At 46.6% G+C, this 16,301-nt stretch overlaps 2 protein-coding genes across 3 annotated transcripts in view; one reads left to right on the top strand and one right to left on the bottom strand.

Annotated features, from left to right (window-relative positions):
* The window catches only part of NDUFAF2 (NADH:ubiquinone oxidoreductase complex assembly factor 2), a 69,122-nt gene extending 66,539 nt beyond the window's left edge, over positions 1-2,583 (top strand). For both annotated transcript variants that reach the window (XM_056325365.1, XM_056325366.1), the window contains one exon: positions 2,219-2,583. In XM_056325365.1, coding sequence (XP_056181340.1) covers positions 2,219-2,476 — 258 coding nt within the window. In that variant the 3' untranslated portion in view covers positions 2,477-2,583. The remainder of the gene's footprint in view (positions 1-2,218) is intronic.
* A 3,008-nt stretch (positions 2,584-5,591) lies between these two features.
* On the bottom strand, positions 5,592-8,499 carry SMIM15 (small integral membrane protein 15). Its single transcript, XM_056325367.1, has 3 exons — positions 8,372-8,499; positions 8,082-8,157; positions 5,592-7,397 (listed from the first exon to the last, which is right to left on the bottom strand). The coding sequence occupies exon 3, from the start codon at positions 7,368-7,370 to the stop codon at positions 7,146-7,148; it is 225 nt and encodes a 74-aa protein (XP_056181342.1). The 5' UTR covers positions 7,371-7,397; positions 8,082-8,157; positions 8,372-8,499; the 3' UTR covers positions 5,592-7,145.
* Between the last annotated feature and the right edge of the window lie 7,802 nt (positions 8,500-16,301).

Genomic DNA, 16,301 nt, shown 5'->3' with positions numbered 1-16,301 from the left:
TTCCATATAATTGTGATCTGGAGAAAGTGTTCAGCCTTTTTTCCTCCTGTATCCCAGTCTAAATGTGGATATTATCAGCTTCCTCATTACATTGTGTTGGTTGCAGGTACTTTGTATTCGTGTCCAAAGTGTTATAATAATTTGTATCACCTTTCTGCTTTTGTTTCTAATACTTTCCACTATCTGTCCTGACAAACGCATAGAGAGGTCATGTTAGCAAAATTTGCAGATCATCCTTTCCATCATAGGAAACACATGCTAACAGATAAAAACCAAATTTCAGTGTTTTTCAGGGGGGTCTGTTTTTACTTTGGGGGTTCTTTGTAGTTTTACTTTAAACAAGATGGCATGGTCTACTAACAGCTGTTTTTCTATTTTACCTGTGAACAAGCCAGTAATTGCACTTGCTTCAGCTAATAGCTTCAGCATTTATCAGCGGAAGCAGCCAAATCCCAGTTCAGGTCATTTTTATTAGTGAATTTCTAGGTTAACCTGTATCCAGCCATGTTTCAGTACCGAGCTTCACAAAGCTAAATCAACGAGCTGTACGCGCCTTTTCTGAATGAACGTCCTGGGTGGATATTTTGGCTGTACAGTAGGAGTAGGATCATGCATCGTACAGTTGCTTCAGTTTATCAGAGGTGGGGGTAAACCTCTAAAAGCAGATCACTTTTATTTTTTCACCTGTACAGAGGCAGTAGGTAAGACTTTACACCTCTTACAAATGCAGTGCATTTATTTTGGGTAATACACCTGGTGGATACCTAGAGTTAACATACAGCTCACCAAAGCAGTGTTATGAATAGTCCAGTTCACATCACAATGTCCAGTTCACCTTTGCTGGTGAATCATCTCATCAGTCATCAGCTGAGACTGTATTGGCCTCCCTTGTTTCTCAGACCAGGCTTGTCCTTGGCCTTACTGAGTGTCTTCCAAGTCTCTAGGTCAGTGTTTCCCTTAGGGATTGTTATGCCTCCCCCTGCCCTGTTGTTTTTTCTTCTGAGTTGCTAGTACCATCTCAGTGGTTTCAGTTCTCTCCTAGGGTGTGGGGGTTTTTGTTATTATTTTGTTTATTTATTAATCTTGCATGGCTTCGGCTGATGTACTGGCAGAGTCGAAGTTGCAGAACTGTTTCTTCAAAAACTGCACCCTGGGGCACAGATACCTAACGTCACAGGCATAGTGAGTTCAAGGAAGAGATGGGAGTGATAAATAGCTATATAGAAGTAGGTCCTACTTAGAAAACAACGTAAAAGGTAGGCTTGTTCTTAATGCATTTTCACATTCATTGATGATTGTATTTAATTTCTTTTCCTTCTTGATCCAACAGAATAGTAAAACTGGTACACCACAATGCAGTTTTGCTTCAACATGACCAGAACACTAAGAACATTCTGAACTAGGGCTGAAATTGTGGTTGTAGAAAAACAATTAATTTTGCCACTTTTTTTTTTTACCTATGTGCCTGAAAATTCAGATTATAAAATTAAGAAAAACAGTGACTGTTTACTGTGTTTGTTGTGGCTTAATCCCAGCCAGCAATTCAGTACCACACAGCTGCTTGCTAACCAACGCCCTCCCTGCAGTGGGATGGGGAAGAGAGTTAGAAAAGAGGTAAAATGCATGGGTTGAGATAAGAACAGTTTAATAATTGAAATAAAATAAAGTAATAATTGTAATGGAAAGGGAGATAACAAAAAGAGAGAAATAAAACTCTAAGGGGGGAAAACCCCAACAAAAAAACAAAAAAAGGAAGAAGGAAAAAAAACACAAAACAAATTATGCATAATACAATTGTGCTACTACCTGCTGACTGATGCCCAGTCAGGCCCTAAGCAGCGACTCTGCCCTGCCAGCCAGCTGCCGCCAGTTTATATACTGAACCTGATGTCATACAGTATGGAATATCCCTTTGGCTGGTTCAGGTCGGCTGTCCTGGCTCTGCTGCCTCCCAGCTTCTTGTGCCCCTCCAGCCCTCTCACTGGCAGGGCGTGAGAAGCTGAAAAGTCCTCGACTTAGTATAAATGTTACCTAGCAACACCTAAAAATATCAGTTTGTCATCACTATTCTCTTCCCAAATCCAAAACACAGCACTGCACCAGCTATTAAGAAGAAAATTATCTCTGTCCTAGCTGAAACCAGGACAGTGCTTTATTCCAGCATTGTGTATTGCATTTACTATTGATTTATCTAATTATCTTTCTACTGTATTTTTAGGAGATTCTTAAGAATGAAAGTTATAGAGAAGAAATGAAACAGAAAATCAAAGATGTGTCCGAAAAGGATAAGCTGCTTCAGGCCAAGGAATACAAGGAAGGACTTGTTGCTGAACCAGCTCATACTCAGGTTAAAGGCCACGCATCTGCCCCTTACTACGGAAAGAAGGAGCCTTCGCAAGATCCAATGAGCACTGCAAATACCTTTCAGCCAGGCTCCTGGATGCCACCAGGCAGTGGCAGTAGTCATAATAAATAAACAGTTGTAATGTACAGATATTAGTAATGGTAAATATTTTAACAGACAACATGGACAGCTATTATGTATAAGTGAGTGTTCAATAAAGTAATACTAAAGCAGTTTAATTTCTTTTTACAGAACTGTTGAAATAGACTTAATCATGACAAACTACTGTAAAATGTTTGAATTTAGTGAAAAACAGGGTGTGTTATTAAGCAAGTTTATTTTTGACAGTTGCTATTCATCAGTTACTCTTGAAATCACAGGTAGAAGGTTTTCTAGGTAACTTTTTTTAAGCAGCTCTCAACAATTTTTCCTTGAAGATTCATTTATATTTAGAATTGGTTTTGATGTAATAAATTCTGGTTGATCAGTACACTTAAATTTTCCCAAACCTAGGCATCAGTGTAAGATACTTTAGAATGCTTAATTCCCTTGGAACTGCCAGTGTGCTTTCCTCTGGCAAGTGGATGGAAAACTCTTTTGTTGACAGGAATGACTATGACACTACACTGACTATGCAATGTATTGATCTGAGAGACATTCTTGTAACACAGATTGAAGAAAACAATCAACACATCTGAATAATGTTTGATTTGCAGCCGTCAGTAAGCACAGGACCAAATTAGGCTGAGTTAAATCACATATAACTACTACAACAGCACTTGCTAAAGCTATTGGAAAATAACAGAGTCTGGGACATGACACTGTCATTAATATAAAAAATATTAAAAGTTATTAAATTATTAAAATACTTCAATTACTTACTGAAATAGTAAAAAAACTATTTCTGGTGCATGGTGGAACTTCCCTAAATAATTAGATCTGTTGGGCCATAGTTTAGATACATAAGCTTGTGCAGATTACTTGCTTTGAGATGATATTTGAGAATCACAGGGTGGTCAGTGTTGGAAGGGACCCCTGGAGATCACCTAGTGCAACCCCCTGCTACAGCAGGTTCACCTGCAGCAGGTTGCACAGCGTTGTGTCTAGGCAAGTATTTAATGTCTCCAGAGAAGGAGACTCCAGTCTCTCTGGGCAGCGTGTTCCAGTGCTCGGTCACCCTCAAGGTAAGGACGTTCTGCCTTATATTCAGATGGAACTTCTTCTATTGTGGTTTGTGCCCATTGCCTCTTGTCCTGTCACTGGGCACCACTGAAAAGAGTCTGGCCCCAGCCACTTGACACTTGACTTCAGATATTTGTGGACATTGATAAGATCTCCTCTCAGTCTTCTCCAGGCTAAGCAGGCCCAGCTCCCTCAGCCTTTCCTCAGAAGGGAGATGCTCCAGCCCCCTCACCATCTCTGTAGCCCCCACTGGACCCTCTCCAGTAGTTCCCTGTCCCACTTGAACTGGGGAGCCCAGCACTGGACACAGCACTCCAGGTGCAGCCTCACCAGGGCAGAGCAGAGGGGGAGGATCACCTCCCTCGATCTGCTGGCCACGCTACCCCTGATCCCCCCACGATCCCACTGGCCGCCTTGGCCACCAGGACACACTGCTGGCTCATGGGCACCTTGCTGTGCTCCAGCACTCCCAGGTCCTTTTCCACAGAGCTGCCTTCCAGCAGGTCAGCCCCAGCCTGTGCTGGTGTGTGGGGTTGTTCCTCCCCCGGTGCAGGACCCTACACTTGCCTCTGCTGAACTTCATCAGGTTCCTCCCCACCCAACTCTCCAGCCTGTCCAGGTCTCGCTGAATGGCAGCGCAGCCTGCTGGGGTATCAGCCCCTGCTCCCAGCTCTGTATCATCAGCAAACCTGCTGAGGGGACACTAGTCCCTTCATCCAGCTCACTGATGAGTATGTTGACCAGGACTGGACCCAGTACTGACCCCTGGGGAACACCGTGAGCTACAGGCCTCCAGCCAGACTCTGCACCGCTGATCACAACCCTCTGAGCTCTGAGTTCAGCCAGTTCTGCATCCACCTCACCGTCCACCCATCCAACCCACACACTGCCTGTGCTTACCTGTGAGGATGTTATGGGAGACAGTGCCAAAAGCCTTGCTGAGGTCAAAGCAGACAACATCCACCTCTCTCCCCTCATCTAGCCAGCCAGTCAATCCACCATAGAAAGCTATTATGTTGGTCAGTCATGATTTCCCCTTGGTGACCCCCTCTTGACTAGTGATAACCTTCTTTTCCTCCACAGGCTTTGAGATGACCTCCAGGATGAGATGCTCCATCACCTTTCCAGGGATGGAGGTGAGGATGACTGGCCTGTAGCTTCCTGGGTCCCCCATCCTGCCCTTCTGGAAGACTGGAGTGACACTGGCTTTCCACCAGTCCTCCAGCACCTCTCCTGTCCTCCATGACCTTGCAAAGATGGAGAGTGGCTTAGCAGCAACATCTGCCAGCTCCCTCAGCACTGAGAGGTGGGTCCCATCACGGCCCATGGGTGCTGGTGTCAAGCTTCCAAGGGAAAGTCTTCCTTTCTCCAGACTTTCTCTCTTGCCTACAAGGCCTGGGATACCCAAGAGCCAGCCTTGGCAGTGAAAACTGGAGCAAAGGCAGCATTCAGTCACTCCACCTTCTGTGTCCTTCATCACAAGGGCTCCCACCTCGTTCAGCAGCAGGCACACATTTTCCCCAGTCATCCTTTTCCTGCTGAGACACTTGGAAGAAGCCCTTCTTGTTGTCCTTCACCTCTCTCACCAGACTTAATTCCAAACAGACCTTAGCCTTCTACATGTTCTGACATTTCTATATTCCTCCCAAGGGCCATCCCTTTTTCCATATCCCACAAACTCCATTTGAGGTTTGCCAGAAGCTCCTGGCTTATCCACGGAGGCCTCTTGCCCCCTCTGCTTGATTTCTTGCTCACAGGGATGCCCCGACCTTGAGCTTGGAGGAAGCGATGCTTGAATTTTAGCCAGCTCTATTGGATCCCCACACCTTCTACAGCCCTAACCCATGCGATTCCTCCAAGCAGGTCCTTGAAGAGGCTAAAGTTAGCTCTCCTGAAGTCCAGGACTGCAATCCTACTTGCTGCCCTGCTTCCTCCATGCAGGATCTTCAACTCCACCATATCATGGTCACTGCAGCCAAGGCTGCCCCCAACCCTCACATCCCCAACTAGTCCTTCTCGGTTTGTTAGTACATCAAGAACTTCACGTCAAAATAAAGACCACAAATTTTTTTGAAAAAAGTATCAAATTTATTTATGCAGTGCATGCCTCATCAGTTCTCCACCATGTGTTTTAAGATAATGCAGGTATCAAAGACAGAACACATACACATTTGACAACACTTGATAGAAAACATGGAAACTTAATGCCATGTATTTATAAAATGCCAAAATGTCATATTCTAGTAATGCTTGCTTTGACCAACAAAGTTGAAAGAGGAATCAACAATAATTCACATTTAGTTTTTATTTCAGTTAAGAATACCCACTCCTAATCCCCCTTGGTGCCAGCCAGCTCCACAGATCTCATTTGAATGGTATTACTTTTAAGGTTTTATTTTTAAACATGACGAAGAGTTGCCAGAAAGCACAACTCTGTGCTGCTCTTTAGAAATACATGCACGAAGTCTAAAACCTTAAGAGCCACAAGCTCTGTAGAACTAGAGTATTAATAAAAATTAGGCTTTGAAAAATTAATCGCTTTTGTTAGAAAAACATGAATTGGAATTAAGGTTAAATAATTTTGGCATTTTTACAATGCAAACCCAACTTGGACTTATTTCCAGCATGCCAGCATTTTGCAACCTGGAAGGCCGCAGAGTTTCAAGGGCCATAAGAACAAAGATCCCACCTATTTTCAGAAGGTCCTACATCAAAGATAGCCACAAGGCTAGCAAGTATGAATAACTACTGTCGCCAGCATGCACGTCCTCATCCTGTACTTCCCCACAGCCACTTGCTGTAGGTCACTAGGACACAGAACACTAGGCCACCTGGGACTTTTGGTCTCACCCCATTTATGGCTAATTTTGAGGCATAAAAGTTTCCGAAGGCAGGAACCGTTCAGTTACAAGTCATCGTTAGGGAAAACAACGTAACAGTGTATTTTGTAGAACATGAGTGGCTTAAGACAAATGATGGTAATGAGAACAGACAAGCAGTCTCCTAGAGTGGGCTGAATTTGAAGACTCTTCAGAGCTGGTGGTTCAGAAAGCAGGAAAAACTCAAGTACATTCTTTTTGCAGACAGGCCCCACTGTCAGAGACGTTACAGCAGCCCCTGTGGGCACACAGCTGAATGAACCTCATACGCAGTGTCCTTAGAGATCAGTAAGGTTTGCAACCTTTCTCTGAAGGTAGCTTATCTCTGCAGCTCTCCTGAAAATGTACCAAGGCTTCCCTTTCTGCAATTCCAGTTTATCATTCACATCTTCCCCATAATTTGACAATTTTAAGACACCTGTTAAGTCATAACTCAGCTAAGGAAAAAAATTATCTACCTCCAGAGCCACCCAACAGATTATTTTTTTAATTTAACATGCAAATTTAGCAAAGCAACCTGCACCAGAACATAAGTAGTAAATTAAATGACTGTAACAAGTGTCACTTGGGCAAACTTTTAACACAATTCATCTAGGCAGAAAAAATACATCAAAGGGATAAAATTTCATACTTCAGGAAATAAAATGATCAAGTAGCAAAGGACAGCTGCAACACAAAATGAACGAGTTTTCCATTGAAAAAGTGGATTCTTTGCCGAAGGAAAGCCTTTTTTTGCCCATTTAATCCTTCTTTGTTCGCTTCGCTTTTGCAATATTCTCTTGGCGTTTCTGTTTCTTCTTTTGCTCTCGCTCCCTTGCCTCAATCATTTTTGCAAGCTTCCACGAAAGTGCTGCACTAATTATGAACAATGGTGTAAGTCCCAAGATCACTGTAGTAAGAAAGCCGTATGGGTCCTTTGCAGCCCACTCCACAATGTATTCAGCCCAAGCCTTAATATCAAACATTTTTTCTGGTTTTCTATTGGGAAAATACTACAGAATAAAAAAAAAAAAATAGAAATCCGAGAATTCAGTAAAATAAAGCACACATACACAGCAATTACCATTTTAATATGAAGCATCATCTTTCATTATTAAAGAGGAAGCCCATTTTGGCTAAAGTTAAAAGTAGTGCGTAGTGTGTGAAAGCATACTACAGAGTGTTGACCTTACCTTAAAGTGTTGTTTACAAAATAACTGGGCATTTCATCCAACAGCGCTTCAGATACTTACCAAGAAAAAAACGGTACGGGGGTGGGGGGAGGGAATAAATGAAAAGAGTGAAGGCTGTGCTGCTGTAAAAGAGATGAAAAGAGCACCCAGCTGCTTTGCCTCTGCACCGACTCAGCCAGGGAGGCCAGAGGGCCGGAGAAGCGCCCCACACGGCCAAGCCCCCACCCACCGGCCGGGCCGCGGCCAGACTGACTCCTATGTGCTCCCCCCGCCGCCGGGGCCCCGCCCCGCCCCGCCCCGCCCCGCCGCCGGGGCCACGCCACGCCCCGCCGCCGGGGCCACGCCACGCCCCGCCGCCGGGGCCACGCCACGCCCCGCCGCCGGGGCCACGCCACGCCACGCCGCCGTCGCACTGGAATCGCCCCCTAAAGGCCGGCCGCGCGCCTCGCCCCGCCCCGCCCCCTCCCCCCAGCCGCGCCGCGGGACCCCCTGCCCCGCCCTCACCTGGGGCGGAGGGGCCCAGCGCCGCCGCGGGCATCCTCCGGCGCTGCCGGACGGTGGAGGGGAGGCGCCGAGGTCCCTGCGGAGAGAAGACACAGGCCGTGAGGGGAAGGCGCACCCCTTGCGGCCCGTCCACGGCAGCGCCCGCCTCCGCCCGGCACAGGTTAGCGCTGCTCGGGCGCGGGCGGGGGTCGGCGGCGGGGAGGCGTCACCGGGGCGCGGCGGGAAGCGCAGCGCCGGTCCCGTCCCCCACGGCTGCCCTCCCGCCGCCCCCCGCCGCTGCCCCGCGGTACCGCTGCCCTGCAGGGCGCCGGCCTGGCGAGCGGAAACAGGAAGGAGGCGCCCGCTCCGCCCATGCCGGCCGGGCGCCGAGGAGACAGAGCGTGGCCGGCTAGAGCGGCCCCGCCGCGCCACGGCCCCGCCTCCTGTGCGCCCGGGCGTCACCGCGGGGCGGGGCATCGCCGCGTACGGACACCCCGCCCGGGAGTGGGTCCCGCCCCGCGAGCCACGCGTCGCTGCGGGGGCGGGGCGGGGCAGAGCCGCCCGCACGCAGCTCCGGGGACTGGCGCGGCGGGCGGCGCGTGCCCAGGGCGGGGCGGCGGGGGGAGGGTGCCGCGAGGCCTCGTCGCTGCGCTGTGAGGCTGCCGTGCCACCCCGGTGCCACGCACGGCTGGCGGCAGCGCCGGCCACCTGCCCGCGGCGTGTCCTGCGGGCAGCGCTGTCCCACGCGGCCGCTGCTGGCGGCGGCGGGAGCTGTGGGCGGTGCGCTGCGCCCGGCGGGCGGGGCCTGGCCGGGACCCCCGGCGGGTCGCGGTGCGGCCCCAGCGGCTGCGGGAGCCTGGTACAGGCTGTGCGTGCGCACCGAGCCTTCCCGCCCCCGCGCCGCACGTGTGCGAGCGCCCCGACGTACGTGCAGACGGTAGGTGCCGACGGGAGCGAAGCAGGGTCGGGGCTGGGGCACCAGGACGCCGCGCAGTCCGGGAATCCCACAGCCCGTAGTGCAACAGCAGATGCTGTCGGGGCATTCTGCTTCACGCGGCTCTTCTTTATGTGAACACTTACGTTAGTAAAAGGGGAGCGTGCCAGCCTATATGAAACACATTTTGTCAATGAGTCATTGATGAGATCTGACACACCTGAATTGCTTTAGGCTGAGTACAAGGAAAGCAACTTTGGCTGTGTGCAGATTTTCAGTGTTTGTGCATTCGTGTTCAAAACTTGTCAGTAGTGTTCGAGCTTTTGTCATAGCTTTTGAGAATAGAATAGAATGGAATAGAATAGAACAGAATAGACTGTCTCAGTTGTAAGGGGCCTACAAGGATCACCTGTCCCAGCTGCCTGACCACTTCAGGGCTGACCAACAGCTGAAGCACGTTGTTACGGACATTCTCCAAATGCCTCTCAAACCCCGACAGGCGCGGGGCATCGGTCGCCTCTAGGAAGCCTCTTCCCGTGTGTGACCACCCTCCGGGTAAAGAAACGCTCCCTAATGCCCAGCCTGAACCTCCCCAGCGCAGCTTTGCCCCACTGCCCCGCGCCTGGCCCGGGGGCAGCAGGGGGAAGAGCTCAGCACCTCCCGCCCCACGTCCCCCCTCAGGGAGCTGCAGGAGCCATGAGGGCGCCCCTCGGCCTCCCCTCTGCAACCAGACCGACCCAGAGCCCCCAGCCGCCCCTCGCAGGACGTGCCTTCCCGCCCCCCCCGCAGCCTTGCCGCCCGCCCCTGGACGCGTTCAAAGACCTTCACGTGCTGCTTGAACCAGGGGGCCCAGAACTGCACAGGGTGCTCAAGGGGAGGCCACAGCAGCGCTGAATACAGCAGCACAGTCACCTCTCCTGACCGGCCGGTGCCGCTGTGTTTGGTGCCCCCAGGATGGGGTTTGCCCCCCTGGCTGCCAGGGCCCCGTGCTGCCTCCCGCTGAGCTGCTTCAGCCAGCACCCCGGGGCCCGCCCTGCGGGGCTGCTCTCCAGCCACTCGCCCCCGCTCGTAGCTCATAGCTCGTACTTGTGCCGGGCGTTCCTCCATCCTGGCTGCGGAGTCTGGCATCTGCTCTCGTTAAAAGCCATGCCACTGATGACTGCCCGGTGCTCCAGTCTGCCTGCATCCCTCTGCAAGAGGGATCTTCTCCCGCAAGAGAGCCAGCAGCACCTCCCAGCTTGGTGTCATCAGCAGACTTGCAATGGTGCGTTCAACCCCGGCGTCCAGATCACTGGTAAATACATGGAACGGAGCTGGCCCTGGAGTTCAGCCCTGAGGAGCACCGCTGGCGACCAGTCCCCAGCCAGAGGCAGTAGCCCCGTTCAGTGCAGCCCTCTGAGCCCTGCCTTCAGCTGGGTCTTCACCCAGCGCACCGTGAACCTGCTCATCCCACAGCTGGACAGCCTGTCCAGGAGGATGCTGTGAGGGACAGTATCAAAAGCCTTCCTAAAATCCAGAACAACTACATCCACCACCTTCCCTTCGTCCACGAGCAGGTGGCTGTCACAGAAGGATGTCAGGGCAGTTGCACAGGGCTTTCCCTCTGTGAACCCGAACTGGCTGCGCCTGACGATTGCAATGTTCTTTAAGTGCCTGTCAGTAGCACCCAGTGTGATCTATGTTCTCGACGATTTTTCCAGGAACTGAGGTCAGATTAACAGGTCTGTAGCTTTCTGGATCTTCCTGCTTGTCCTTTTGCAGATTGGAATAACATTGCCCAGCTTGCAGTCAGTGGGGTCCCCCCAGACTCCCAAGACCTTTGGTAGGTATCTGTACATGTGTTACTCAGCCCTTTACATGAGCATTAAAAATCTTAGAGAGTTTATAGATCCCTGTTTGGTCTGCATTTTGTAAATCTTAGCAAAACGTAACAATATAAATTTACTAGAGATTAGATATTAGTTCTGAGGCGTTGTATTTATTGGTATCATTATAAGATGTTTTTGCATGCTGTGTGGCTAAGTTAAAAGTAGATGGGCTATTATGTAAGTATAGTCTATTTCGGTAAAATTGCGTATCAGGCTAGAGGGGACACAGTTATATTTCTGATGCTTGGATGTTAAATTCAGGTACGTATGTCAAAATACGTACTGACTTAGTCAACATCTATATACGGGCTGCTTATTATTTTCACTTTTAGACTTGCTGCAAAATTTATTTCGAGTTCCAGTCTTTCACATAATAGTAACAGTCTCATCTGTCTGTCTTTCAATGTCTTCTCTGCCTTATTGATTTAAATAGGAAAGAGTGCCTGATTCATTGTGGCAGGGAAGAAATAGAGCAGGGAATTTTAATTTGCTTTTGTAAGAGAACTGATTTATGTAGTTACTTTTTCTGGTGTCCTTCTCCCCCTAATAGGTTCTGAAGTTGTTGACCTGGTGTATTGGCAAAATGTTAGAGGCCTTGTAAGTAATAATTCTGCTCTTTCAAGATCTGTGAAAACAGGCAGCTAGGTAGAGAAGAGAGGTGTAGCTACAACCTTGACCGAAAGCTGGATCTGTATTAGGAATGAAGAGATGTTATGGGATTGATACCCCATAGGAAGGCTTCATTTGGGGCTTGCACTCCACCACATTCAGAACAGATAAACCACAAGGCCACAGGAGATGAGGGTACTTGTTTGCTTTTCCAAGTTACTCAGTTGTTTAAGTAGTCAAACAGAGAACAGAAATCCCAGAATTCACTACAACTCAAAGCAAGCAGCACAACCCTTAGCACACCATCAGAATACTTTATAAAGGCCACATTAAGCATGCGTTTATGTTAACTATAATTTTGATCGTTAACTGCTACTTTGTAAATCTGCATTTTCTTCTACATCTCATCTAGAATTCTTTTAAATTACCCTGTTCTGTTAGTGATAGCTATGTATGTGCCTGTTAAGACAGACGCTTTAATTTTCACAGAATCACAGGGTGGTCAGGGTTGGAAGGGACCTCTGGAGATCATCTGGTCCAACCCCCTGCTACAGCAGGCTCACCTAGAGCAGGTCACACAGGATCACATCCAGGCAGGTTTTGAATGTCTCCAAAGAAGGAGACTCCACAGCCTCTCTGGGCAGATTTTGTGTCTGTCAATTATAAGTGGAGTAGCAAGAGAGTATGAGGGCATAGGAAGGAGCAGGAAAGGATCCTCCATTGAAAGATCACATTGTTTGAAGTGTGAAAGTCATGATCCTTACTAATCATCATCATGGTTTACCTACATGTCATTCTGGATATCAGGGCTAGGAAGGAACTTCACTTAGGACAGATTTTCAGCAGCTACATTATATCAGTGGCAGCAGCTATGAAAGTAACACTGAACTATAATACGGTATGAATTTGTAAACCATTAACTTTCAAAAAATTAAATCACTTAATTGTTTTACATATATATATATATATATGAACAGCATTAAAATTTCCATTTCAATGGACTTTCATAAAAGCATGCTAGAGAGGACAAGCGTTACCATCCGTTGTCACACTTTCAAAGAGGAAGTGGGCAGAGGAATGGAAACAGCACTCAAAACCATCAGTAATAAAGTAAGATACAACACAGAGAAATCTGCTGAGAATATAATACAGGCATGGAAAATTGGGAGAGTTACTTCCATGAAAGCAAAGCCTTTCTCATGCCAATGGTGACTGAAGAGTCTATGAGCGTGTTGAGTGTGTGTGGTGAAGACAAGCTCTGTGTGAATGTATTCATTTCACTGAGATGTGTTGACACATATCTGTGGTCCAGAATCATTCTGTATATGGAAGCTGCTAAATATTTCACGCAGTGTAATCTCTAACTATCCTTTTATCATTTGTAAATTCTGAGGATAAACTAGTTCCATGAAGCCTTTTTTTCCCTACATGCAGCATGGATGTTCCAATAATCTTGATGTATACTTATTAATGTCCCAGGCATTTTGTACTCCACCTGCTGAATGTCCCTATTTCTAGAAGAGCTAGGTGGAATTCTTGTGCTGTTGCATAATGGTGGTTTTTTGAAGGGTTTTGAAAAGTGACTTGACGATTGCTTTTTTTCTCCAACCTGTATAATCTCTAAGCTGTGAAGGCTTTATTGGTGGCTTTTTGACCATGTATGATATTCCACAGTATATTCCAGCCAATAAACATTCTGGTTTGTATAGCTTTACTTGAGCCAACAAAACTCCTTTGTGCCACTGCAGATTAAAGATTATTTTTCTGCTACAGATCTTTGTTTACAAACATTGGTGGTTTATGTTTAAGTGGATCTGCAGTATATCTTTATTCTGTAAATTGCATGATCAACCCCATATATTTGTAGTTTGGCTACCATTCAACATGGCTAGGTCTGTGTATCCAAGACAAAAGTAGTCAAGATCATGAGTAATACTGCTGCTCTAGTTAATTCATTTCAAACCATCCTTATAAGTTGTTCTGCTACTGTGTATTTTCAAGGACAGCTTGTGTTGGGACAATGCATGACCCATAGACCAAGTAACATCCTGCACACTTTCATATCTTAAGACAGTGATAGAACACAGGATTATGTATATCTAATACTCAATTAAAGAATGATCGAAGTTAAGGAGACTGATTGACATGTAAGTCTTAAATGACAGTTTTGGAACTTAACTGATTAGGTGATGAACAGCCTGCTCTGTTGTTACTGTGTATGTTCTGAGAACTGGAGAACCAGAACCATACTTCTGTCTAATCCATCACATTTTATAGAAGAGCTGAGCATAGTTACTGTTGTTATAGTTTCTTTCCAAGAGCAGTAGGAAGTAATGACACTGCTTCACTAAGTGTCACAGCTGCTTCACCAGGTTGCACTGTCCCTCACTGGAATTGAACAAATGTCCCAGGATAGGGCCTGCAAGAACCTCATTACTTGAGTATTCTGTTTTGCATATGGTGTAAGAATGAGGTCCTCATATTTGCAGTAATAATAATTATACTGTATAGTGGTTTAGTGCTCTGAAGTGTTCATCACATGGCCAGGGAGTCTCTGTCACAGCTGTTCTAGTGTCCTTGCTAAATTCTAATTCAAGTAACACATCTTCCTGAACAAAAATTCCTCTTCATAGCTTGCAATCATTTTGATTTCCTTTTTAGAGGGTACCACAAAGATTCCTGGTGATCCAGGGTAAAAGTGAGGTTGAGACTCTCATTACAGGATATACTTTAATGAGTCAGAACTGCTGTCATAACAAAGGGCTCTAATTCTAATTCCTTTTTCCTTTCTGGGCAGCTAGACCTATATGCTACGGTACATTTTTCCTGTGTGTTATATGGCTGCCATTTACCATCTGAACATGGCAGTATCTTTTTTTTGCCTGTGTCTGTTTAGAAACACTTCATAAAGTCATGTGAACTCTCTGCTGATGAAAGACACTGTATAAATCTTCAGTACCAATAATGAGTGCCCATTTCAGTATCAAATTAACTTACGAGAGTAGTACATGTATGAGTCACTGAGATCTGAAAGACAGCCAGCATTGTTGGCTGCTTCCTGCTCTGTCTTATATGGACAGAAACTGTTGTTGGTGCAAGTGAGAGTCTGTACCTTATTTGAATTCATAGTCCTATGGAAAGAAATGTTATAGCGGTCTGTAGCATTACGTGTACATCCCTCCTGCCTTCTGCTCAGCAGCGAAGTAGTCTTTAGCAAAAAAGAAAATTTTAATATGTTCCCTTACCTACTTTTCATGCTAGAGTTAAAACACCTAAAGTTAAAAGCTTTTCATTTCCTTCTTAGCAAAGCATAATGATCAAACATAAAGGAACACTGCCAAGACTAAAATATCTAAACGTCAGCCAGTCTTGACACTGATTTTGTGATCTGAATCACCTCAGCTTCAGGATCATGTGTTTCAGTGATACTTCATGTTCAAATGACAATCAGAAAAGATACGTGATTCAGTGCTATGGAACTTGCATTTATTTCCTCCTTTCTTAAATTATGGGAAATGCTGTTCTTAGAAATGCTCACAAACTGTGATATCTTACAGACATAAATTTACCTTCATCATAACAGCAGTGGTCAGTTTTGTAAAGCATATAAATGTATGTTCTTGAAATCGAATTGTTAATGACATGCTCATCAATCTGGGTAACTGTCAGCTTGCCTATCCTTGCCAATACCAGGTATGCTCCTAAGTTTCAATTGTATGGAGTATAAACTTAGAACAGGCATCACTTAGCAAAATTAACCAACTAAAATTGTGTAACTTAGATTGTCAGCGAGTATGAGTATACATCTGATTTGTTTGGAAGCACTTTGGCAGCCTAGCTTGCAAAGCTCAGACAGTTGAGCACAGGCAACTGAAAATTGCCATCATGATGTTGCACCCCAGCAAGAAAATCAGGTGCTTTTTCCTTAACTGTTTCTACATTCTGAGGTACACAAGAAAGTAGTTTCAAATGGTCATCTGACTTTATCTTGGTAGCAGATAGCCTTTACAGAAGAGATCAGCTATGTTTTTAAAGGCAGAAATACTCCTTCATGTATACATGCTTTTTAAGAGCTCTACCCACAGAATCAGCATAGGAATTTATCCCATACCCTCCACAGGTTCACGGTCATACTCGGCACAAAGCAGCAAGGGCAGGCCACTCTGTAAGGGAAGGCGAGCCTGTTCCAGTGACTGACCACTCTCAGTGAAGAATATTTCCCTAATGTCCAGTCTGAACTTCTCCTGACACAGCTCCATTCCATCTCCTTGTGTCCGGTCACTGGTCACCAGAGAGGAGATCAGCAGCTCCCCCTCCGCTCCCCGCCTTGAGGAAGTTGTAGGTGGCAATGAGGTCACCCCTCAGCCTTCTCTTCTCTAAGCTGAACAGACCAAGTGACCTCGGCCACCCCTCCTAAGTCTTGACCTCGACACCTTTTTCACCATCTTGGTCACCCTTCTCTGGACACCACCTAAATGTTTGATGTCCTTGTATTGAGGCACCCAAAGCTGCACACAGCGCTTGAGGTGGGGCTGCAATCCCTGCAGAAGAGGCACACTTGGGGCCCTAACAAAGCTGGATATGCCAGCTGCATGTTTATTTAGTCTGAGTTTGACTTGCTTTAATGTCTAGAAAAAAAATTAAGATCCACATCTGGTGGATCTCCAGGTATCCAACTTTGCATTGACACATTACTTTTTATGCCAGGGTTATTAATAAAAAATAAACTAAATAGACTCTCAAGATTAAGCAATTATACTAGGAAATTTTTCACTTTATTTTTCAACAGTAACTGTTGTCATGTACCAGTTCTTTATCTGCGACAACTCC

The sequence above is a fragment of the Falco biarmicus genome, chromosome Z (assembly GCF_023638135.1).
Source record: "Falco biarmicus isolate bFalBia1 chromosome Z, bFalBia1.pri, whole genome shotgun sequence".
NCBI lineage: Eukaryota > Metazoa > Chordata > Aves > Falconiformes > Falconidae > Falco > Falco biarmicus.
This window is presented reverse-complemented; position numbering and strand designations above follow the sequence as displayed.